This window comes from Hippichthys cyanospilos, chromosome 2, assembly GCF_059441005.1.
Source record: "Hippichthys cyanospilos isolate Australia breed blue-spotted pipefish chromosome 2, RoL_Hcya_1.0, whole genome shotgun sequence".
In the NCBI taxonomy this organism is placed as follows: Eukaryota; Metazoa; Chordata; class Actinopteri; order Syngnathiformes; family Syngnathidae; genus Hippichthys; species Hippichthys cyanospilos.
This window is the reverse complement of record NC_142370.1, coordinates 30,856,222-30,881,663: the sequence shown is the minus strand read 5'-3', so window position 1 is coordinate 30,881,663 and position 25,442 is coordinate 30,856,222. Positions and strand designations below refer to the sequence as shown.

General features: G+C 41.2%; 4 protein-coding genes across 4 annotated transcripts in view; 3 read left to right on the top strand and 1 right to left on the bottom strand.

Moving 5' to 3' along the window:
- celsr3 (cadherin, EGF LAG seven-pass G-type receptor 3) overlaps positions 1-5,452 on the top strand; it is a 74,472-nt gene extending 69,020 nt beyond the window's left edge. The window contains exons 32-37 of the mRNA XM_088407514.1: positions 40-137; positions 541-632; positions 1,096-1,269; positions 2,546-2,740; positions 2,888-3,929; positions 4,942-5,452. Of these exons, the coding sequence (XP_088263640.1) occupies positions 40-137; positions 541-632; positions 1,096-1,269; positions 2,546-2,740; positions 2,888-3,929; positions 4,942-4,969 (1,629 nt within the window). The 3' untranslated portion in view covers positions 4,970-5,452. The remainder of the gene's footprint in view (positions 1-39; positions 138-540; positions 633-1,095; positions 1,270-2,545; positions 2,741-2,887; positions 3,930-4,941) is intronic.
- A 4,068-nt stretch (positions 5,453-9,520) lies between these two features.
- LOC148428237 (uncharacterized) lies at positions 9,521-13,479 on the bottom strand. Its single transcript, XM_088407520.1, has 4 exons — positions 13,185-13,479; positions 11,783-11,835; positions 11,533-11,701; positions 9,521-10,281 (listed from the first exon to the last, which is right to left on the bottom strand). The coding sequence occupies exons 1-4, from the start codon at positions 13,387-13,389 to the stop codon at positions 9,962-9,964; spliced, it is 747 nt and encodes a 248-aa protein (XP_088263646.1). The 5' UTR covers positions 13,390-13,479; the 3' UTR covers positions 9,521-9,961.
- Positions 13,480-13,985: 506 nt separating this feature from the next.
- Positions 13,986-21,618, top strand: wdr6 (WD repeat domain 6). Its single transcript, XM_088407515.1, is given in 8 exon segments — positions 13,986-14,018; positions 14,076-14,164; positions 14,421-14,573; positions 15,595-18,262; positions 19,001-19,078; positions 19,214-19,330; positions 20,366-21,257; positions 21,259-21,618. Coding segments are annotated over 7 exon segments (4,098 nt in total). The 5' UTR covers positions 13,986-14,018; positions 14,076-14,094; the 3' UTR covers positions 21,379-21,618.
- Positions 21,619-22,833: 1,215 nt separating this feature from the next.
- On the top strand, positions 22,834-24,625 carry LOC148428235 (uncharacterized). The gene is made up of 3 exons (XM_088436323.1): positions 22,834-22,927; positions 23,030-23,275; positions 24,250-24,625. The coding sequence occupies exons 1-3, from the start codon at positions 22,834-22,836 to the stop codon at positions 24,456-24,458; spliced, it is 549 nt and encodes a 182-aa protein (XP_088292449.1). The 3' UTR covers positions 24,459-24,625.
- The last annotated feature ends 817 nt before the right edge of the window (positions 24,626-25,442 follow it).

Below are 25,442 nucleotides of genomic sequence, written 5' to 3'. Positions count from 1 at the left end.
AACCAAACCATTTTTTTTAATTTTTTTTTTTTTTTACAGGCACAGAATCCCTATCACAACGCTTCGCTGTTGGAGCAGAGCGGCCTGCATCGCATCACCTTAGGAGCATCCACCATTTCCTCTGTCAGCTCCGCCAGGTATAAAAGCACATAAATACACGATGCTGCCTACCTACGGTACATACAGTAAATACACCCCGAAAAAAGACAAAGCATCAATCATTCAGAAGGAACTAGCACTGGTTCCGCGTGCCGTTGGATATGGGGCAGTCTAGCAATACAGTAACTCCAACCATTAAATTTCTGTTGTCTGTTTTGTAGGTTAGTGGGGTAAAGAGAATACACATCGAATACAGTGTAGCGTACCGAATGTGGAGCAACACTAATGTTGCCGGGAGTGTCTTTTTCTTTGTAGCTTGTCTTCTTGCTTGTAAATGACATGCTATATTAGAGTGAATGCCATCTATTAGTCAGCATGAGTAAACACGCGGTACGTGTGTCTCGAAGCGTGTCGTCAAGCCTCTTCCTGTTTGCCTCGTAGAGAGAATCTTTTAGCGCGGCAAACTCTGGAGCAAAGCATCGTTCAAACCGGGGCAACGGACCTGGATGTCGCCATGTTCCACAGAGATGGAGGTAAACAAGCCCAAAACATCTCAAGAAGCAGAGTTCAACCAATATGGTTGACTCAAAGAGTTTACTGACATAAAATGTTTTGATGTTTGAACACTTATTTGGATTCATTCATTTAGCTTTGCGTTCAAGTTAATACAAAAGGAACACCTTAAGTCTCTTCAATTGTGCGTAGCGTGTTTTAAAAGTAGAAAAGTAGAAGTAGACCTGGTACAGAAAGATGATTAACTGTATTTTATGATGATAAGGGGTTCGGATGATGGATTACAATCCATAATTACAACATTGTAAAGAACAAAGCCGAACATTTTGTCTTCTGTTTGATTTTGTGTCGGAGGCTAACATGATGGTGTATTTTTTGTTTGTTTTTTGTACTTTTATTAGTTGCGATGCGCATTCATTCAAAGCACTTGAAGTTTTTTTTTTTTTCGAAAACTAGTCAATTCTCCCTCCCCCTTCCTGAAAGGTGAGGAATCCGACTCTGATTCAGACCTGTCCATGGACGAGGAGCGCAGTCTGTCCATACCGTCTTCTGAAAGTGAAGACAACGTCCGCCTACGCGGGCGCATCCAGCGACGTTTCAAGCGTTCCAATCACGGCGAGCGACTGCTCACTGAGCCTTCCCACAACGGTACCAAAGGTAAACACGTACTGTATATATGTCCCTAATTCTGGGAGCTAAAATCGAGTATTTCATATTGAACACGCTTTACCAAATTGTTGAATAAGAAAAGGTCACAAGAAAAGACAAAAGCAATATATGAATCTATAAAATAAATCAATGTTAAGCCTAATAGACCGTCTGGGTTATCTAGACCAAAAGCTGTTAAATTTACAGAAGAGCACAATATCCTGAACAATCCAGGACAATTTCAATCAATTCATCATTAAGAAAGACCACAACAGCATTGATGGATGTGGCGTTTTTCTGAAAGGTCATTTTCATGGAAAAGATGCGATTTCATCAGTCTTGATGTAACTTTATGGCCTGTCATTGATTTGGGAGATTCACCGAATAGATTTCACAGGATGAATATCTTTCGCAACCACACCTGTGACAAAGAGCACAAAATACTCACCAATACGCAAATGTGATGAAGTGACATTTCAAAAATGTACTTTTTAAAAAGAACCTCCATGAATAATGTAGTTAGGTGAGTATATATATTTTTAGTGCAATGAATTATTCAAATGTAATCTCATTGCTGGTGCGCCTGTTGTGTTTCTGACATTTTCATAAAGCGTTTAATTAAAAAAAAAATTGCGAGCACAAGCAAATATCTTATTGAACATACATACTTAAAAGCCAAATGTTTTGACATACCGTCTTGCATTTCTTTAAGTAATGTGAACCACGCTTTTTTCTGATTGGTTCTTGCTACAATATAAATTTGAACAGTTGTCCATAATATGCAATTGAACAGTTGTCCAACAATTGATAGTCTCAACCCCACTGATAAAGCAACGACATTCCCCCTGATAAATGACATGTGTGAAGTGAAAAGTATTTCAGGTGAGTACCTCTTGAAACTCTTGGCGAAAATGCAGAAAGTTTGCAAAACACTAATCAGAGCAAAAGGGTGACTATTTTGAAGAAACTACATCATAAAACTTGTTTTCAGTTATTTCGCCGTTTCTAGTTAATTCATAGTTTTGCTGCCTTTAGCAATAATCTACAATGTTAACTGTCATGAAAGCGATGATGAATTCAAATACTAAAATGCAATATTTGTAAATGTAAATACAAAAGAATTTGATCCTGACTGATAGTGCTTAATGCTGACTTAACAAAAGGTGTAAGGCAATTGTATGAACCCCATTAGAGCCCTGATTAAGCGATTTTAATCCCCCTTTTTTAGTACTCATGATAATTATGTGAAATTGGTCGTTTAACTGCATTTTTACTGATAATACAGATCTGGATGGCAACGACTTGCTGTCCTATTGGCCTGCGTTGGAGGGGTGTGAGAAGCACACTCTGCAAAAATGGGGCTCAGAGCGCCCTCTCGGGGCCGATTACAGCAAGGACGCAGCCAACAACAACCAAGCCGACGCGGCGCTCACCAGCGGGGACGAAAGCGGCCTCACGCAGCCGCACAGGCACCGCAAGGGTGAGGTCATATTCCTGATGGGGAAAAAATGAAGCTTCATGAACCATTTGTGTCTAGTGCAATCGAAATGAATGTATTATTTGACATCATCGGGCATCATTGCTCCTCCTTATCTCGTGTACCTTTTCGTGTCGCGTTTTCACGTAGGTATCCTCAAGAATCGTCTCGGCTGTCCGCCCGCCCTCCAGGGCCTTTCAACAGTGGGTCGGGGGGCCAGTGAGCTCAACTGGTACCGCACCTCAACCCTGGGCCACCGAGGCGTTCCCGCGGCCTCCTACGGCCGCATGTATTCGGCCTCAGCCGGCGCCGGAGGGGGTACGGGCTCTCTCTCGCAACCAGGTTCCCGCTACTCCTCCAGGGAGCATCTGGACTCGCTGGCCCGGAGGCAGCTGTCTCGGGATCCTCTCGGGAGGCAAACCATCGGGGGCTCCAGGGACCGGCTGGACTCTCGGGGATCCAGGGACAATCTGGACCTCTTACCCAGGAGGAGGGAACAAGGCCAGGGAGCGGGACTGGCGGCCTTGGGGCTGGATCAGCAGCGAGTGTCGTCGTCCAGGGAGAACCTGACCTCCTCCAGGGACAGATTGGACAACCATCACTCCGGCACTATCCACGCCTCGCGAGAGGACTTGAGGGGGAATGGGGGCGCCACGGAGGGATCCTTGAGCGGGTCCAGATCTCAGTTGAACATGCAAAGTCGACGGCAGGCTTCATCTCGGGAGCACCTGGCAGGTGCTCTGATGAGCAGTAAGTCGAGGGAGCAGCTGGAGGCCAACGGGGTGGGAGCGCAGGCCCAACCGTGTCGGGAGTGGCTGCGCTCCCTGCCGCCCCGCCAGCCCTCGCACCCCGACCAGCCTCCGCCATCATCGCCGCCTCCTCCCATCTCAGAGGAACCCCAGCATGAGGGTTTTCCCTCGTCGACTCACGTTAGAGGACGCCTGGGCTCTGCGTGTAGGTACCCTGGTCAGACGGCCGCGCCCGGCACGGGTATGAACCCTCTGGGGAGACAACCATCTAGTGAACACCTGGATATTCTCTCCTCCATCCTTGCATCCTTCAACCCCGCTGTCCTCACTCCGCCAAACGCTGCCTCCAACTCCGGGCCCAATGGCTCGGCGCACTGCCCCTCCCCCTCCCTGCCGCAGTCTGCCACTTCCCACAGTATATCAGAAGTTTCCCCTGACTCCGAGTAAGTGTCCGCTTCATTTGTCCGGACTTGATTCCATGTCATTTTCGAATCCATCCGTCCATTAGCCGTATCCGTCCGCCCAATCGTCATCCATCCATATCCACCTGACTGCCCGTAAATCCAATTGTGTGAAATAAACACATAACGGTCAGAAGGTCGGATAATTGCTCAATTTCCGCCTTTCAATGTACAATTTTAAACGACAAAACGGTAGACGGTTTGTGTTTCTGTTTAATGGAGAGCATCACTGCCCTCTCGTGGATGCAGATGGAACGGGAGTTCAGCCTTATGACAGTCTGAGGACCTGTGTCAAATCTTGCAACAGCGTGACGTTTGTCTCAAAAATAAATGCGCGTACTCGCCGATCCACAAACGTACATTCGATATCTCACAACACAATTGAACATTTACTGATGATAAGTCATGATAACTAGATGCAGAATATAAACAAACAGGTGACTTCCACCTTCTTGTGTGGGGTTTGCCAGAAATTTCTACTCCAAATCTTTTCATGTTCCACATGTGTTAGATTCCTTGAAAACAGTTAATATTCTATTTTTGCGAATGCTTGTTTGTCTGTTACTCCACGTGCCCTTTTTTATGATTTGCCTTTTTTTTTTTTTTTTGGACATAGAAATGATCTTATATCAGCTTGCCAGCAGCTCCACTCTCCATCCACTGGTAATTTTTAACCTTTGTGCTGTACATTGATTATTTTTGGTTCATTTTCCTCCAAATCATTCTGGCAGTATTTTAGCCAAGGGATGGCACACTCCTGGTGGTGTTATAACTAATTGGCCGTGCCATTTTGAACTTACTGTCACCGCCGGGGTGAAATTTCAGCTCCCTGGCGTCTTTCTTTTCCTTAGATGTAAAGATCAAAGGAGGAATGCACAAAATACTGCACAAAGGTTAAGGCATTTGAAGCCGTTCACATTGTCTTATCATTTTTGTACAGCGAAATAATAAAAATGTGATTTAACTGATTTCTTTTTTCTTCTCTCCATTTTAGAGCCAATAGAAATGAAGGACAGTCTTGATGACAGACACGTTTTCCTTTATGCATTCCGAGGACGAAGCCGGGTTTCGGAGGACTAAAATACAGCTTTGGAAACAGGTGATCAAATGCGGAAAAATAAGAAGATCCTGACTTTGATGGAAAACTGTTTACAAAATATCACACTTACAAAATCCATTTAAAAGGCGGGAAAAGACTGTAAATACTAGAACATTTTTATACATTTTGTATCTTTTTCATTGGAGACAAAGATGTCTCTTGTGATGTTTTCTTTTTTGTAACGTCCGTGTGTGTGAGGTTGTTGCGAGCGAGCTGTATTTAATTCACAAAACAAAAACAAAAAAATCCTCAAACGTGTGTGGTGATGTGTAAATAGAGGGCCGGTATTATTATGAGCAAAGAGATTCGAATGGAACGCGATGATTGTAACGAGGGAGACGATGTTAAAGGCGCCACGCCAGCTTTCAGGGTTTGACCATTAAAACTCCGTCCCAAGTTGTCATGAGATTGTGAAGTTTTGTGATTTTTGCGCCGTGATATGAATGTCACCTTGTCGTCTGTCCGCCTTCCGTGCCTGGACCGTGTTCGTGCGTGCACGGCATCATATCCTCAGCGACGCCCGAAGCCACGACCGTTTATGATTATTTACTGTTTTTGCGGAACTTGCCTCAAGAGATAACACAGGCACATTCAAGCCAAAGGGAAAATAACCCCAATGAGTCGTCGGATTCACTTGTAATCGTGACAGTTATTGATGGGCAAATGAAGCCTCATGAAGCATTTTTGATATTTTGATTTGTTCCCCTAGATCAGTGCTGCTCAAATAGTGGGGCGGGGACCCCTGGGGGGTGCTTGCGGATGACCGCGGGGAAAAGGTTTTGTTTTTGTCATGTGAAATGTCACTGCACTAAAATAAGAATTCTCATCAGTTTCAGGCACTTTGATGCACTTGGTTATTTTTTTTCTGTTTCAGACTAAGCTGTAACCTGTATAAATGTTTAAAAAAAATAATAACCGTTGTTGGAAGTTGATTTATATTGCTTTTTTCTTTTGTTAATGTTAAAAAGGATACAGGTTTAGGTATACATTTACAATTTTTTATTATAATAATCTTATTTATAGTCATCGTGTCGAGGTGTGTATGTGGGTGTGCGTGCGTGTGTAGATGGGGGGGGCGAAAAGTTTTCTCTTTCTGCAAAATATAATTGAGAAGCATTGCTCGAGATGGCTTCAAGATGCATTGGAAATTTCATGCATTTTCATTGCACTAGCCCAATCATTCTCAAATAGTGGGACGGGCCCTCCGTCCAGAGAAAAGTTTTTGTTTTTACCATGTTAAGTGGAACTGTAGTAAAATAAGGATTGGCAGTGGGTTGTTTTTTTCTGTTTTAGACTAACCTGTAACCTGTATAAACGCTGTAAAAAGTTTATATAAAAGTTTTCTTCTGTTACTGTAGAAAATGATACACTTTTAAGTACAGTTATTTATATATATATATATATATATATATATATATATATATATATATATATATATATATATATATATATATATATTATTAAAGATAATAAAAATACTATTTCTTTTTAAACCTCGAGTATCATCAGAGGACTGAAAAAAATCACCAATGATTCCTAAGGCTTGAATTTTCCCATCATTAATTATTACAATTAATTTTGGCCCAGAGCTTGGGTACATCCAGCTTGAAAAAATATTGAAATAAAAACATACAAACTCACCTGTGGACAATTTATAGCCTTCAATGACGCAAGCTAACATGTTTATGCGCCCTCATTGTCATTGAATGGGAATGAAACAGCGGCAGTTAAAAGTTTGGAAGCACTCTCTACTGCAGTATCTGGGGTCGCAGGCATGCTGGAGCCTATCCCAGGGATGTCCTTATCATATTTTTTTGCACCTGACATTCAACGTTGAAACATTCCCCGACCCGCTGTGTTTACTTCCGCTGTTTCTGGCTATGTGTGTGTAGTACATCTATTTTTCTTTTCTTTTGGCAATATCTGTGTACTTTTCTAGCTCGTAAAAATAAAAAAAGACAAACTAATAAATAAAATAAAAATGTTCTTACCCCGATCTTTTTTTCCCCTCAGTTCTGATCAGCTGAAAATGACGTGATGGAGCCAATTTCCAATCACGTGATCAGGATGTGAACATCTTAAAATTTAGGGGTTTTCTCTGACAGTTTTATGACGTGGATGATGCTTTATGACTTGTAATGGCTTGTTTTTACATTTTTATCAAGAGCGGCTGGAACTTCTCAATGAATTGGAGATCATCTGAATTTGAAGGTAGTGATGGGAGAACCGACTCATGAACCCGCTTGTGATTTTGTTTTTTCTTCCTCGAGATGGCATGCAGTGGGAACTTAAATGCATACTAATTCAAGAGATTCAAAAGTTTTATTGTCATATGCATAGCACACAAATGCACCCGCCTTTATTTTCAAATCGAGAGCACCAACTAGAGGACCATCACTATTTGGGGTATCCAATATTTTGAATGGTATTTTTTTTTCTTTTACATGAATTACGAGAGAGAGAGAGGGAGAGGCAGTGAATGAGTGAAAAACAACATAACTGGCTTGGATTTCACATTGAAATATTTGTGAATTATTTTACCTTTGAATTATTTATTTATTTTTATTTTTTTTTATGCATAAGCCACTTTGTGTGGATAACCACCATTTTAGGTCATCCACAGATTAGCACACAATGATAAAAGCATTTACAACAGAGTTCGGTTTCCATGACCCACTTGTGTTTATTTTTCAGTCCTCTTAGTGGCGCTCTTGGTTTAAAAATAAAGGCTAGTGCAATGGAAACATAAAATTTCAGCCGAAACTTCAACCCAAGGCTGCCATCTAGAGGAATAAAAAATATCAAAAGCGGTTCATGAGGCTCCGTTTACCCATCGCTACTAGTCACATAACCCAGATTTTTACGTGTACGTCTTTCATTAATGCAGTTTTAGAGAGTTACATATATTTATGTGAAAACACTTCTATTTCATTTACGTATATAAAATAATGGAATTTAAAAACTCAGCGTGCCTTTGTGCAACAGATGACAATGTATTTGTTATGTAGACTAAATCCCATATACACTCTCCGCTTTCGTTTCCCGCCTGATGATTTCTGCAGTGCGGCTGCACCATTTTGCACCGGAGACGATGTCAGTTGTGCGTCTCTGTGCTTTTGAGGCGCTTTTCTCTTTCATCACAGAGGGAAGCACAACACTCACACATCAACACAAAGTCAAAGGAATTCAGAAATCACACCGACGTATGGGGATAAACTTAAGCTTTTCCTTGCCTTGAATCTGAATGGATTTCAATCCACGGTCTGACTTTATTTCCGATGATTCATCCCACACGGAAGCAGGATGTAGTTATAACACCGGTATGACATGAATATGAATGTAAAGCGTTTACATTTTTTTATGATTTAAATCGCAATGAAAACTGTGGATTGAGATACGCATGGACATAAAAAAAATTGAAAAAAATAGAATAAATGGGATGTTGAGAAGCAACCGACGACAAATTGGGATAAAACAATGGAGGTGGCAAAAATCCATCAGGATTTGCTACACGAAGCTGAAAATTAGGACACTCCCAGCTTCACCTTTGTGCAGCATTTTGATCATTTTTGGGTGGTAAATTTAACTCAATAAACAACGCTCCGACAGCTCTTTTAAATTCATTTTTTGTAAGAAGGAACTTGGGTAGGACAGAAGCAGCTCAAGTTTAGCCTAGCACATCAATGCAAAGCACCCAGCTGCGACAGTTGCCCCAGCTAACGATCGCAGCAAAGGTATTAACTCTTTCAGTGCCAGAGTGCTGGTATATTTAGCATTTTCACACATCTTTCAAGGCCAAAGAATCTTGTGTGCTATGTCTATGTAAACATGGGTGCTATCATATGAAAGATTGACTTCCATTCTTCAGTTACAATTGCATGTACAGTAGGTAACAGCTGTGTTATAAATGTGGAAACACTGCCATCCAATGGTCACAGTTATCACTACAGTGCTCAATCGGCTTAACATTAGATAAGCACAAGTTAAGAGTGTCAGTTACCTTCCATAAAAAATAATTTTATTGTTTGAATTACTATTTTAAAAGACGAAAATTCTCGTCCATGACCCAAAGAGTTAATGTAGTGAGCCATGGCAAAGCCATGGCAAAGCTCTTTGCCAAATTGCTTGGGACTGGTCTCACATACAGCAGATAATGATTAAATTTGCATCTGTTCAAGAAAATAAATTTGCCAGACTAACAATATTTAAAAAAAATAACAACCTTTAGTTGAGGTTCTGTAATTAATTCAACTGATTATTGATATATTGATTTAAACACTCAAAATAATGACAAAAAATTCATTAGTTTTTGTTATATATATATATATATATATATATATATATATATATATATATATATATATATGAAAATTATTTAATTTTCATTAAATTCATTATTATCTTTAAAAAGATTCATTAAGATCTGAAATTAATTGATATAAATGATTTGATATGAATCTAGCCTTTAAAAACTGGTTGAGGGTTTGTTACAGAAATGTGTGACGTTAAAAGGAGAATAATTGAATGAATTAGAGATTTGAATCTAATTACAGATTTTAATATAAATTCTTTGTTTAAATTAGATTAAAATGAGATTTGAAACAAGTACATATCTCGATGGATTAATCTGATGAATTACGGATCATAGTTAATCTAAATATTCAAATTGTAGTCGTAAAATTAAAAGGATCAATTAGTTACAGATCTTTATTTACGAATCTCCCAATTTATTTAAATCTCTTGCCATCGCAAAAAAGACACGCAAGCAAACGTCTAGCAAACGTTTTCCTTGTGCAGGAAAGTGTGACGAGACAAAGAACAATCAATAAGCGTTTCGGTACAAAACCATACTGTACATGAAAACAGTTCAGCGGCGTGTGGGACTAGCGCTAAAATGGCTAAAAGCGCAAACGGCTCATCCCGAGGGGCCGGAGCCTCGCTCTTCATCGCTGCTGCTGGGGGAGGATGGCGGCACCTGCTCCCCCATCCTCTTTAGCTTGGCCTTGTAGTAGTTCTTCTTCATCCTGAAGGCTTTGACCTTCTGGCGAGCGGCCCGCGTCTTCTCTCTCACCAGCTCCTGCTCCCAGGCCAGCACCTTCATCCGGTTCTCCCATTCCAGCAGCCTCATGTGCTGCTGCTGCTCCACCACTTCCGCCTTCTGCCGCTGATCCGCCGATTCGTTTGACCGGCCGCCTGCCGACGGGACCAGGCGCTGGGTGAGGAAGCCGGAGGTGCCTGGGGGAGGGGACCGCTATTTTAAGAAATTCATCAAAATGCCATGGACCGATTCTCTTTACATCAAAAGTCTGTCACATCAAAGGGAAAGCATTGAACCAAGAGTGCCATCTAGAGGAACAAAAAATATCAAAGGTGCTTCATGAGGCTTCATTTACTTTAGTATTACTGTACTAAAGTGATTGATGAATTACCAAAAGTAATCCATCAGCTTGGTACTCTATAACCTAAAGTAACTGATAACTTCAGTTCTTAAGTCAGAACTTCCTTTAACTAAACACTTGAATAATAATATTTAAAATAAAAAAATATGAATAAGTGATTGAATGTCTTTACTCAGAAAAAGTAAAAAACATGTCTTGGGGATTTAATCGTTGTGGTTAAGGTAGCTAAACTGTGTCTATTTCAATCCCTGGGTGCTCAGGGATTTTTCACTAACCTGGCCTTATTGTCATATTATATATATATATATATATATATATATATATATATATATATATATATATATATATATATATATATATATATATATATATATATATATTCAATATGGTTTTTCAATGTTTCCAATTTTGAATGGCAGTAAATGAGCCCGACATGGGCTAAATTTGGCACCTGTAGGATGTACCTCTCAACTTCCTGCTTGCAAGCATTTAGAACAGGGGTGTCAAACTCATTTTTATTGAGGGCCACATTGCGGTTACAGTTTCTGTCAGCGGGCCGGTATGACTTTGATAAAATAAATCTAAGGTGTTTTTGTCACACTGCTAACTAGTTTTGAAATCAGAAAGAGATAGAGGGCAAACAAATGCTTGTTTTTTTTTTCCCGTAATAATTTTAAAAGCTGAAGTCAACTGACAAATGTGGTATTTTAACCAGAAACTTGAATGTGTGATGTGGCGGGCCAGATCTGGCCCGCCACATCACATCATCACACCGGGCCTTGAGTTTGACACCTGTGATTTAGAAGGAACAGCAGCATGGCATATTGAAAGTCGTCATGTTTTGACAATCTATGCAATATTTTAGCCTCCTAGTGTGTTTTTTTTTTTATATGCTTTACTTTTGATAACACACAAGAAAAACATCAAAAACCCCAAGTTGGTTCAAAAGTGGTGGAACTAGTTAATAATATTAGATGCTGTGTTTCTGATTTTATGCTATTCTCACGCCATTTGTCTTGTCTGCTGAAACCCACATGTCATGTTGAATATAGCTGATTTGGTGTCAAAGTGACTGGACAGTATCCACCTGCTGCCGTGAAGTAAGCAGCAGGGAAAGATGCATCCTGCAGCTCCGTATTGTGCAGACTGGAGTTTGAGGCGGGGCTGTGTTGCAGGTCTGACCAGTCGTTTCCTGCTAGCCGATCCAGGTTGTGACGCTGCAAGCAGATAGCCACGTGCTCCTTGCTGTCTTCAGCCTGTGCATCACATTGACATTTTATTTCCGAGTGAAATTCAGAAACTGTTGTCGTATAGAACAATTGCTGTTATTTCACTACCTGATTCAAGTTGCCGTTCATCAGCCCCGCAACATTTATCATCCTTAAGCCGCCTGTGTGACAGAACCAGAGACGCGGGTAAATAGTAGCAGGTACAACATACACAACAAAAAGCAATTCAAAAAAAGATACTGGGTAGAAGTCAAGTTCTGTTAAGATTCTATTTCTCACTTTAATTCATATATTGATTACAAAATTAGTAGACTACGGTACATTATACAACTGTTACATATACAGTGTTCCCTCGCCACTTTGTTCGTTTTATGCTTCACTTTTTTTCCAATTAAAAAAAAAAAAAGCTATATTGTGGACAGACACACTGTGAAGTTTTCCTGCATGCCAAACAGGTGAGTTGACTGTAAACGCACATGCCATGGGCACTTGACTGACTAGCAGGACAATCAGCTCACAGGCAATCCTACAACTCAATGATTGGCTCCCGCCATGACATCAACCAATGAGGGCAAGAGTTGTACTTCAATCTTTCCTTTTATCCAGAACTTTAGCTCTATTGTATTGCAACTTTAGGACATTAAAATGTGCAAAAAAAAGGATAGGTTCCGCATATCAAACTGTTAAGTATCATTTGTTTATAGTGAAGCAATAAGCAGGAGTTTAATAATTCTTGTTATCCCGCTATGTCGCAATTCAGTTATTGCAGCTTCACTCACTGAATGCGGATTTTCATTTATGACCATAACTTTTCAGATTGTGGGTTTATGTTGCTGTTTGTCTTACAATTTTCTTCCTTTTAAGTCAGACAGATCAAAAAGTAGCAGTTTTGTTTCTTAAAAGAGAAATCAACCTCTAATACATGGATTTTCATTTATAATCATATCTATTGCAGGTTTACCTCGATATTTTACTTAAAATTCTTACTCCTCGGTTGGCCCAGACAGGAAAATATACATTTTTAATGAAATAAACACACTAAAAAAAGACAACAAAAAGTTGTATCTCTACTTCGCGGATTTCTGATATTGCGGTATTTTTAGGAACGGAACACTTGCGATAAACGAGGAAACACTGTCAGGAGATTTTGACAAACGCGTGCAAAAGACGAACATTTATGTATGCTTCTAAACGCACCACCATCGCCTCCATCTGGAAGGCTATACGTTATGATCTATTAATAAGCGCTACCTCTTTGGCTGTGTACATCTCATTGACCGCCACGCTTAGCATTAACGCACTATTTCTGAGATTCATTGCAATACCTGAAACGCATTCATATTGCAGGGCAGTCTTTTTAATCTATGCCAGCAATATCAAAAATAGCTACTGCGTAGATGACGTTGTTGTTCTACAGCAAACCGGCAGCATATTTAAACACATCGAGGATGCTCGACAACGTCCGCCCGTCTGTCCCCGAGTTTGACAGGTTACGCTTATATTTGTGTACCTTCCACAAGCTTGCGCACAGCCGCTTTGTGGCCAGCTCCCCCTGCGTGGCTGGTGAGAGCCGCCTCGCCCATGGTCTGAAGTTTAATCGATTTTGAACAGGCCCGACATCGGGCGAAGTGAATGTCCTGCGTGTCCTTAACCAACCAGTCTTTGTAGACCTCCTTAGAAAGCCAGGACTCCTGGAATTTGCACTTCCCAGGCATGGTCCGATGGAGAAGTTTTAGCTGGACCGCTAGTCCACCGCTCCACTCAGCCTCTCCTTCTAACGGTGCGTTCGCATTCACTCGGAAAGGACAATATTTAGTTGCTTCACGGCGCCATTCCGTCAATATTATTTTCCAGTATTATTAATATTATTGTTATTATTGCAACGCCGGGTTTTTACACTATTCAGCGTTTGACCGACACACTCAATTTAACATATGAGAAATCACGTTGTGATGGCATCTGTCTTAGTTCTTCATAGAACTATGAGTTTGCCCCTCAAGGCGAATATAAAAATGACAAAGAATACAAAAAGAACAACACTGTGAATTGTTAAAATGTGCCGCATAGTAGAAATATTCGATAAATCCTTTTTAGATCAAGATTCCTAAACGCACCGCACGCTGAACTCTTACACGTGACTCATCAGGTCCAATAGAAATTTAGCTAGAATATTTCAACCACTTAGCAATTCGACAGGAAGCATTGTGAGAAGTCTGATTGGTCGGACCTCGGCACGGGGCGGAAGGCGGAAAAGAATCACGTTGGATGTTATTGAAAACTTGAAAATGTAGATGTTCTGAAACGGATCCTCACCTGTAGTGTTTGTTCTCAAGACACTTTCTGGGTAAGATCCCAAACGTTTTCGTGTAACCAATATGTCGTCTTTAAATGTGTCAACTAGTCCTAGATCGAAGGGACATATGGAGACAGCAGCATTAGTGGCCCCAGTCACAGCTTTGGAGTTCCTTCAGGATGCGTTTCTACTGACAGGTAGACTTTGTTTGCAATATAATAACATATTTCTTTAGTGAATTACACAAGCATACACAAGTTGACAAGACATTGTGTGTATTGTATGTATGATAAGCTTCTACCCATCTTTATGAAAACAACATACAAATAGTGGTCAAACACCACAAGTAAACAGATTCAATTCATGCCATATATGTTTTGAAATCCCAGATTCCGTAAATATTTCTGCAACAGAGCTGCAGTCTTAATATTCTTCAACCATCTTTGTTATCAGGTGAAGGTCCAGTGCTGACGGTGTACAGTCTTCTTCCTGAACCTAAAGCGTGTACCTCAGTGCCTGTGCTCCAACAGCATCGCATCCACGGGATAAGGCCAAGAGTCTGCTCAACTGTTTCACCGCAGGAATCTTTCACGGAAAGTTGCAAAGGTAAGGTGTTCTTTCATCTAGCATTCATGGTGTCGTCACACTAGAGGTGGGCCAATACTATTGTGTTTGTTATATTGTGAAATTTGCCCCATGTTTAGTACAAATTAATAAATAAATACATTAACATTCGCCAAGTTTTTATTTTTGTTGATCTTAGTAAGTCACAGTGCACCCACAAAGACACCCTCTTTATCCTCCATGCATGCCAAGAAGGTTAAAAAAAAAAAGATTGCCATTGACTTATTTTCAAAGGGGCAGCTTGTTGAGTCAACTCATCAAGCACTAGCGATACCGTTTCTGGTTCTATTAGCCGCACTGCACCGTGTTTCCACGAATGTCCACTGCGAGGCACACTAGATTTTGAAAAAAAAATCCTCTAAATAAATATTTTCGAAATAACTTTGAATGTTATTTCTTGTACCCTTTAAAATTACACAGAAACCAAGTTTGTTTTACTAGCATCGACATAAATATGTGTTTTTGATTAAAAAAAAAAAAGCACTTGCTGCCTTTTTGAAGTTGCATTTTGAGAGGCATCTTGTAAGATTAAAAAACACACGTCATAATTTGATTTGAATGGATAAAGTTTTGTCTAATCATCTCCCAGAAGTACCGACATCAAAATTATGTGTATTTATTGATTTGGACGGAAAAACGTGTCATGTCCTCCAGTGTGATGCTTAGGTGCAGAAGTCAAAGAAAAACAAAACAAAGCAGCGGTTTTCGTCTATTTTCAATGAGGATTGTTGTTGAATCAACTTTGCAAGCAAAAAAGAAAAGCACAGTTATAGTTTTGGCAATTATTGAAATCTTAACACCGCGGTAAACCGTCAAACTGGTAATCGACCCATGCGTCTCATAATTGGCTGTTTGGCTACCACTGACTGATCTCTTATGCTCCTTGATTGTCTGTACCATAAACATATGTAACCTCATGTAGTAGTGCGATGATTTGAACTAATACATTTTTGTTGTTGTCTGCTTTGTTTTATGGACTGCATATGATTACCATAATCTCCAGGCCTGAGATCAACTCCTGAAGCTAACTCCTATGACCTAGCTGTGTTTGGTGGAAAGACAGTAAGACTGCTGAGACTTCATTTGGTTCCCTCTGCTGTGGAGCGTGGACGCTTGGAGGAACTGAGTCCCCTTGTGGAACTTCAGGACTGGGTTCTGGATGTTCGGTGGCAATGTGAAGACAAAAAATCTCTTCTGTGTGTGGCTGTAGCCCATAACGGCGCCCTTCTCCTGGACATCAGCTCAGGGAATGTCGTGGCTCAGCGTTCATGTCTGGAAGGATGTTTGCTGTACTCTGCGCTCCTCGTAGTGCACAGATCCTGGACAGACACTGTTCTTGTAGGAGGGACTGTTTTTAACCAGCTGGTTATCTGGAGGCCTGGAGGGGGTGAAAGTAACAACAAAGCTCCAGTGGAACGGCGTTTGCTGGGACATACTGGCGTTATCTTCAGCATCTTTTACCTCCAGGAGCAAGGATGGCTGGCGTCGGCTTCAGATGACCGCAGTGTCAGGGTGTGGGCTGTCGGTGCTTTAGGAGGCCCTGGAGGGAATTGTGGGGACTTGAAGCCTACTTGTTTAAGGGTACTTTTTGGACACCAAGCAAGGGTCTTCTCTGTGTGCCTCTCCTCAAGGAGAGTGTTTAGTGCTGGAGAGGATGGCACTTGCCTAATCTGGGACGGGGCTGGAGTTGGGTCAGTGCTTCGAGCTTTGAAGGGACATCGAGCAGGTGGGATTCGAGCACTGGCGGTCAGTAGGGGAAGACACGACACAGCCAGATGGGTGGCAACAGGGGGAGCGGATGGAGGGGTGAGGTTGTGGAAGGTTGAGGACAATGAAGAGGAAGTCACCAGAACAAAAATGGTCACAGACCTGGAATTTTCCGGTGAGGGAACACCTAAAGTAGTTTGTGTCATAGAAGGCAAAAAGTTGAGCCAGTCTGGGGTTGTGGTTTGCACTGATCAAGGATTTGTATACCAATATGGTGATGGCCACTGGGGGTTGGTCTGGCAAGGTCTTCCTGAGTTTCAGTCTTACTGTGTAATGGAAACTGTGGGTGTGAGGGTGAAAGACTCAACAAATAGAGCAAATTTATGTGCTGTTGGGAGCCTGAGCGGAGTCTTAAAAGTCTTTCCCATCTCTCACCCCCAGAATGGAATTTTCCTCCAAGCTGGGTCGGGAAAGATCCACAGTCTCACTTGGCAACAGTGTGATAAATATGTGTATTTGCTCGCGTCAGGTGCTGAAGGCCGAGTCTACCGCTGGTGTGTTGACGTGAGATTAAATCACACTGGCTCTTTGTCTCTCTGTGTAAAATACTGTCCTACATTTGTGCTGCCTGTTTGTGCAAAACGTTGGCTGACAGCTGCAGTGCGCCTCCCCTCCAAGTCAAAGGGGGCGCTGTGGGTGTGCGGGGACAGAAGAGGGTCCCTTCTTTTGTTTCAGGAAGACCTGGACCACGGGTATGACAAAGAGAGATCTGACTCTATGCAGAAGAAGGTCCATGAGAAGGACACAACTGACAGCAGGCAAACAATCAAAACAAGTCACGAAAATGAATCACTGAGTTCGGAGTTGTCTCCACTGAGCTGCCTGTTTGGGGTGCATGGAAAACAGGGCGTCACATCAGTCTGTGAATATCAAGGGCTTCTCTACAGCACTGGAAGGGATGGCTGTGTGCGTATTTTCAGAGTACGTTCCACACAGGAAGAAAAACTTGAGCCAGGTGCTAAGGGACTCCTGCTGGAGGTTCTGAGAGTCCAACGGGCGTGCAAAGGTATGGAGTGGCTGGAGAGGGTGCTGATCATGGAACCGAACTATTTTGTGGCAAATGGTGTTATAAATGATTTTGGAAGCCAAAATATGATGCGGGAGTCTTTGTCCGAAAGTCCTGAGGACCAAGAAGAAGAGTTCAAGACGGAGAACAAGGGAACGGAAGCCCGGTTTGTCATCTTTGGCTTCCATGCCACCCAGTTTGTGGTTTGGGACCCCGTCAGGCAGGAGAGGTTGTTAACGGTGCCTTGTGGCGGTGGCCATCGCTCTTGGAGTTTCTGGCCGATCCACACCAGGATTTGGCCGGGATACGGAGCGCTGGTTTTCATCAAGCAGGGCTCGGTCCTGGCTTCCGATCCCCTAGAGTCACCAAGCTCCTCGAGCAGGACCGCATGGACTGAAGGATGGAGCTTGAGAGAGGGCATTCATGGCAGGGGGATCACGTGCGTTTGCCGACTGGGGAGTATTCGGGTTCAGAAAGATTCGGCAGCAAATGGAGCTGGACTACATGGGCCAAGTGGGGTTGGGGTTGAGGGTCAGTGGGAAATAATAGTGACGGGTGGGGAAGACACAAGCTTAACTGTTTTGGCTGCACATCCCAATTCTGGTGATATCAAAGTCCTCTCTGTTATTACGGACCACATCTCAAGCGTACGTACTATGGTGGCGCTGAGTGATCGAGACCACTGGAGTTCTACGACCCAATCGCAGACACTCTCGGCCTTGCTAATGTCAGCAAGCGGGCGGGCTCAATTGCAGTGTTACCGGCTGTGGATTGGTTGGAACAAGCAGAGACAGGCGCCCTTCTGCCAGGTGGTGCAAGTTGCCAGTCACCGATTGGACGAACACTGGGAAAGGAAGCGCAACAGACACAGGATGGTGAAAATGGATCCGGAAACAAGGTAAGTCAGAAGACATATTTGGAGTATGAGTGCACCAAAATGAACATTTTTAGGTATTGGAAACATAAGTGACTAGATGGATCATTTCTTGTATATATTATTGGGTTTCGATGTTGGCAGCTCTGAGTCAGGTTGAAGCAATCTCGAACATTTATTAAACAATACACAGGAATGAAATCAAAAAGACAAGATTTTTCTTTGCTCGTGAGGAGAATGGACAAAGATGTGTTCGCAACAGAGCTCCTACTGCTCTGCAAACGCATCTTGTCGAGCCCACTTTTATTGATTAAATTAGCCCTAGTTACAAAACGTCGCTGCCCCAAATGTTTTGGGGGGTGCACACGGCAGCAACGTGACAATCAATACGCGATAGTAGTGTGTGTGTGTGTGTGTGTCCCTGCTATACTATCAGTTATAAGTTCATACAGAGACTCCAAGAACATAACGGCCATCCAACGACCATTCTGCCCTGTGGTTAGGTCACGGTTGTCTCCTTTCTCCTTGTGCTCGCTCCTTGTGAAATTCAGACAGACACATTTTTGCATCATCACAACATGCATTTTCTGACGTATTGTTTTGGTTTTATGATAAATGTCTTTTTGCGAAAAAGACATATTCGTCTGAAATTTTTCTTTGGCTGAATATTTGGTGCATTCCTAATTTGGAGAGTTAGATTAAGCTGGAAGTACTTTTTTTTTTTTTAAACTAATTGTTACCATCATTGCTGTGTGTTCTCAGATACATGTCGATGACGGTGGTTGAGCACAACTCAGATGCTGTTCTTGTGGCTCTCGCCTGTAGTGATGGGGCTGTCAGGTTAGTGATTTTGGCGAAGGACCTCTACGCGACCTGTATGTACTGGTCACCCCGGTGTGTGAGTGGTCATGTTCTTTCTGCTATTTCGCATTTTTTTTTCCCATCGATAATCACTGGCAGTGCTGTCTTTTCTAGATTGTTTTCCGTCAGCGAAGTGAAGCGCCAAATAGATTTGCTGTGGGAGACGTTTTACCACCAGCGGTGTGTGCTCAGTGTTGCCAGTTGCAGCGTACAGGATGGAAAAGGCAACAAGTGAGCATGTTATTTCTGCCTTTCAAACCTGATTGTTTTTGTTAAATGTTACACCGGATAATACGAATGTCAATATCAGAGGTGGGCTATTATGGGGTGGGTATAATGGTTTTGCTGGTCCGACATTTCCGTCATCGTCGGTCCGTCATTTTTTTCAAGCCAGACAAAATTGTAACTGTCAGTCCGTCTGTCTATTTTTGCACAACCTTCCGCCACTACTTTAGGGTGACGACTTTTTTTTTCAGGTCTGTCGTTCATCAGGCGCTGGGCTATCTGCACTCACACTATTTTTTTCTGTTTTCTTACACTTAATTTTAAAAGCATGTCTGGTTCTACAGTTACAGCGCCATTGAAACACAACACAGTGATATAAGTGTAACACGAAAACAAAGCCAGCTAAGGGCTATAATACACCACCATGTTTATTATCCCACATTAGAGAAATGCAGGGGAGCAAGAGTGCAATTAACCATCGTGTCCACTGGATGGCATTATCATGCTTTACATTACACTCAATTCGTGGATGCTGGTTCTCGTTTATAACTGCCTGCCCTACAACTATAGAAGACATAATGTCAATCCCGACAATTACAACGACGGAGGAACATTGCAATCCCAACATTTTTAATTTGCCGTTTTTCTTTTTTTAAGCATTCCTGACATTCGTCGGTCGGTCGGCAAAACATCCGTCCGTTCGGCGACAGACTGACAGACAATATAACATGCGTTCTACTGTAGTACCATCCATCAATACGCTTCGGCTTATATTGTGTGTCGTGAAATAAGCACTTCAAATATCAGTCGCCTACTTTCCTGAGAAAATAAAGACATGTAGAAAATATAGAAATTACGAGAATTAACAAACGAAAAAAAAACGGGCGTGTCCAAACAACTCATGAGGTTCAAGGTACAGGGTTAATGTCAATTTCTCTCCTTTGTGGGTCGCCACGCTCTCGTCATTTGCCGCATCTCCACTAAGTGTTTTTACAGTGTACTTTTTTACTCATTATGACAAATGTTTGTCTTTTTCGCCAGGAATATATTGCTGTTCAGTGCAGCAACAGATGGCAAGATTGCAGTGTGGGATCTGACCCAAGCGGCCACTGGCTCTCGGAGTAGTTCTCAGACTCCACCAATCCCCTGCCTCATCATTGCCGCTCATCAAAGTGGTGTCAACTCAATGGCTGTTTGGGCCCAGAAACAAGTGCGCCAAGATGGCGAATGCCTGGTGACCATTGCAAGCGGCGGGGATGACGGGCAGCTGATGGTGTCCAATGTCACGGTGGGCTACATTGAGCCTTGTGACAGGACTGTGGACTTAAAACAGGACCAGCAACAAACCCATCCTGGTCTACATCTGCTCTCTCAGTTGAATATTCCTTTGGCACATGCAGCCCCTCTGACTGCCCTAAAACTCCTTAGACCAGGCCTGATAGTCACCACTTCCTGCGATCAGCGAGTCTGCTTGTGGGAGATCTGCAGTACTACCATCAACCACAAAGGGGTGCTGTGCTCCCATATTGCTGATGCTGCAGGACTTGCAGCGTGGGAGGAGCAGCTGTTGGCGGATGAAGATGGAAAGAGGAAGGCTGAAGCTGACGATGTCGTTGTTAACGCGAGGACAGAAGGTCAAACAGGCTTAGAAGGAATAGAAGGGAAGGCAGGGGGCGTGGCTTACGAGGACCAGGGGGTTGCCAGCGGGTCATGGGAAACGACAGATGATACAATTTTAAAGAGGGGTGAAGAGAGTGACGATAGCGGGAAAACACAAACTAACAAACAAGATGGAGATGAGACAATTTCAAAACTTGCTTTAAGATCCTCCTGTGAGAAAATAGAAAACATAGGATGGGTGTTGGTGTGTGGTCAAGGCTTCCAGCTGCTGCGAATTCAAAATACGGACAATGAGGAATACGGACAATCATGTAGACATCCGGAGCCGTGAAAAAAGGAAAAGTAAAAAGGACAAGATGAGGACACTGTTGCTTTCCACAGAAAATGAACATAAGTCCGACAAGATGTACTTCTTGCAATCATGTCACAATTGACTGCATATGCCATAATCAGTAAATACATCATTGTTATATTTACTGACTTAAAATACAGCTAATGTATTTTTTTATTTATTTATATAATTGTGAGGCAACTGCAAAGGATGTTAACCGAGGAATCAACAATATTAAACATTCTTTTTATCTGAGGAATATACAAGATTTCCATCTGTCTTTGAAATCAAAATATATAGAAATGCAATTTCAATGATCTTACAAGTGTAGAACATGAGTTGTTGAAAAATGTGAATAATCATGATTAATAATGGAAAATTTTGAGATTAATTTCAAATGGAATCGCTTCACAGCGCTTAACGTTTACTGTAAATTTCTGTTCATAAAAGAACATTTGGCTGTCAGCATTTTTTTTTTTTTCTGGTGAGTATTCTGTCTGCAGGCCACCAGTTGCCCATGTACCTCAAAGTCCGGTACTACCCCGAACCTTTTGCGGAGTTCTGTTATTTGTGTAGGGCAAACGAAGGGTCAGAGTCCATTAAGACTGGCTGAATGCACCATTAATATTTTAATGTATTAACCCCATCTCATGTTGCCCTTTTGTCTAGCACCCATCTCACAAGCTGTCATCGCAGAGAGTAAACAAGAGGAGCGGGGAAGGAAAGTGAATAGTACTTCCATCAAGGTACTAAGCAAAGACAGAAGGAAAGAGGGAAACATAGTTGCATGTGAAAAAATTCCTGCATTCCGAAAAGTGGTGCCAGCTGAGTGAAAATATTGCCGCTGTGCTGACGGAAGGTGAAGGTGAGGCAAGATTGGGCGGGGGGTTACGAGGATATGAGAAGCTGCCTTGAATTATCACTGTTAATGTTACCGTGAGGTTTTTTGAATGTCTACTGAAAGACAGGTGCAAGAGTTTTATTTTCTTGAGTTTTTAATCAAATGTCTTTCTACAGCGTCTGTGTTCAAAAAATTTAACCAGTAGCTAAAGTAAAGCCGATATAATGCATTTAATTTACATACTTTTCTTGTCTTAATCCCTGAACGACTTTTATCGTCATACGCATAGTGATACCACAAAATGAAATTATTACTCAGTTAATAGAGCAAATAATAAGGTAGGCAATAAAACAAAAAAAAACAGTACTAGAGCAATAAAAGCAGTAATAGTGAACCACTAATGAATAAATAGACTTAGATTCTGAACATATTATGGAGTAGATTGAGTGAAAAGACTATACATATGAGGAAGTAATTATATGAAGTAATTAGTCACTTTAATGCTTTATTCATTGTGGAGAAGCTTTTTTAAGTGTTTTAGCTAAACACTGATTTAATATCTTACATATATAAAAATATGGCTTTGAATTTTGGATTATTTCAGGATTGTATTTTTCTATACTTGAATAATTAAACAACAAACATCTTGAATGACTTTCAAAGGGCCCGTAGCTTTATAATTTAAACTTTCCACAATGAAATTCAGAAATCAGCATCATGGTATGGTTAAAATCTTCCTGTCAATTGCAGTCCGTCTCGGTGATGCCACGTGAACGCCTCCCTCTCATTGCGTCTAATGGGAATAAAACAGGTGAGGTGTTCAAAACGTGCAAGAACTTGACGTGCAAGAAAAAAGCTGCAGTGAAAAGTGTGTGATCTTGTCGTTTGAAATGACCTCGTTTTTGTTTGACAGGCAAGCCTCATTTCCCGTCACGAACTCCCCAGCGTAGCAAAGGCAAAAAGCGCGGCCATCAGCAGAGAGCTTCTGCTCATGATGGACATCTTCCTCTCGTCTCTGACTCCACAATGACACCCTGGAGAACCCTCCTTTTCTCCGACTCCTCTTTCGAATCCATTGACGTAGCACTTTCTCCAAAACCGCCTTATCCGTATCAAGGGGAGCAGAATGAAGAGTTAACTTTGAGTTTCAGCTCACAAGGTGTTTTGGGAACCCAACGTTTCCTTTAAAAATCACTTACAGTAATTAGCATTATAGCTTGACTAGGGCAGGGCAATAAATCTATTTAATTTAGTTAATTTGCCCTTTTAAAAATCGAAGATTAGAAAATTAGCTCAATCGTGAAATTGAGGTTTCGTAAATGTATGAATGCTGAATGGTTGGCAAACAAAACATATTTACAATAGATACTAACTACTTAATTACGGCATTCTAAAGGATAGTTGACTTATTTAACCATTTTTAGCAGTAAAAATGATCTTTTTGCTGCTAAAAATGGCCAAATACCAAAAGGTACCCACTGTTGACACTCTTTTAGCCCAGGAAAATTTTTGAAAAAAATATCAATAAATAACTTCATAATCTGGACTCATTTCAAAATGGAAAACTACGTCTTTGTTTTTCAGTTATTCTGCTAACTAAAAATATTTTTAAGTAATACGTGCTTTAAAAAAACAAAACAAAAAAAAACACGTTTTTTCACCTTTTGCTGTCGACCGAAAATGACATCAAATGCGCTGAAGGCTCGCGTCACATGACCAACAGGTGAGCCATGATTGGTCGTTATAGTCCCGTGTACGGATGATGTCAAGTTGAAAAGTGGTTTCAGAGCTATCAATTATACATGAAAAATGATTGCTGTCAAATTAATTGTTGACAAAACAACTTTTTACAGCTAAATAAATTGATTATCCCTTTAACCAAGTTATGCTCATGCTACGAATGTTAGTTCTACTTAAAACTCATTTTAAATCAACATTCATTTCTTTTGATTATTTTCCACTGGTTTTATTAAAGCTCTCTATAAATGTTAAGTTAATTTCTTCCATTAAAAGAGATTAAAATCAAATTCATCCAGAATGATAGAAGAAAATCGAGATGATATATTTATTTTTTTTATTGATGGTAATGTCAATATAAACCCACTCCGATTGATACCGGTGTTCTGTCTTTAGATGAAGCATGCAGAGAATTAGATACACAAGAGAAGATGTCGGTGACACCCGCCTCAAGCCGTCTTCCTCCCATCCGTCCAATCACCAACCTCAGCTTCTCTCGCAGCTTCACCTTCTCTTTCTTTGAGCTTCCTCTGCACCAGTCACCTCGATGGCGTCTTCAACGCATGAGAAACCTCATGCAGCTTTTGAAACAGACACACTATTGACACTCCAAAGGAAAAAAAAAAGCGAATGAGAGCGTTCCTTTTCTGAATTGACCGAATTCATGCAATAATCATGTTTTGCCTTGACCTCTAAAACATGTTCTTGAGATGGGAAACTAATGATGGAGGAGGCCACGTACTTTTAAACCGGAGCTTTTACAAACTGCTGTGTTTCTAAACATTGAATGAGTGACTTTTTTATGCCTTCCTGGCTTATATAAAAAAAAAAAAAGTTTTGAGGTAAAACTACGCAACAAGTTAAGTGATTCCTAATGTGCATTTTTTTTTAACTACATGCAGCTGACTGAATAATTAAATGTTGTGTTGTGCACCTGTTGACATCCATACAGCATGGGCTATGGCTACACTTAACAGGTATGTGTAGTGTATATTTATTTACATATTTGACATTTTAGGCACGAGTAAGTAGTTTAGAGTAAAGTTCCGCAATATTTTTCTTTAATTGATATCTAAAACGTGGTGGTTGAGGTTTAACAGAAAAGGAAGTAACTGTAACCCTGGTTGTGGCCAACCTCGTTATCTGCTTTATGTTCAATTAACGGGGATGGATTTAACATTGTGAGTAATAACATCAATTTGTCAATCATGTATTTAGTCAAAACTTAAAGATGAAATTATTATTTTAACATATTTACATTTAGGGCATTTTTTCTCACGTGCTTTGATTCATGATTAGTTAACGGAAACGCTACATTTTCTCGTTGTCTCATTGGCCAATTGACATCGGGTTGTCAGATGAGTGGGCCGCTACTGCAGTGCATTCTGGGACTTGTAGTAGATATTCAGTGGACGGTTGCGATCCATGTTATTTTGTTCAAAAATAAAGATGAATATCATTGCATCCAAACTTTTTTTTACGGTTACAAGACAATCATTTATAAAATAATATGAATGGTTAAAAAATAATTTTTCCTACTTTGTCACGACAACTGACAGACTTTCTCAAAACGATAAGAAAAGTGGGGG

Excerpts from the sequence above, each read along its gene's own strand:
- LOC148428237 (XM_088407520.1), bottom strand. The coding sequence starts at position 13,389 with ATGCCTGGGAAGTGCAAATTCCAGGAGTCCTGGCTTTCTAAGGAGGTC. Across the intron at positions 11,702-11,782 it reads TGAACGGCAACTTGAATCAG|GCTGAAGACAGCAAGGAGCA; the intron begins GTAGTGAAATAA and ends TGTGATGCACAG. Across the intron at positions 10,282-11,532 it reads TGCTTACTTCACGGCAGCAG|GCACCTCCGGCTTCCTCACC; the intron begins GTGGATACTGTC and ends CCCCTCCCCCAG.
- LOC148428235 (XM_088436323.1), top strand. The coding sequence starts at position 22,834 with ATGGTATGGTTAAAATCTTCCTGTCAATTGCAGTCCGTCTCGGTGATG. Across the intron at positions 22,928-23,029 it reads GTCTAATGGGAATAAAACAG|GCAAGCCTCATTTCCCGTCA; the intron begins GTGAGGTGTTCA and ends TTTGTTTGACAG. Across the intron at positions 23,276-24,249 it reads TTTGAGTTTCAGCTCACAAG|ATGAAGCATGCAGAGAATTA; the intron begins GTGTTTTGGGAA and ends TTCTGTCTTTAG.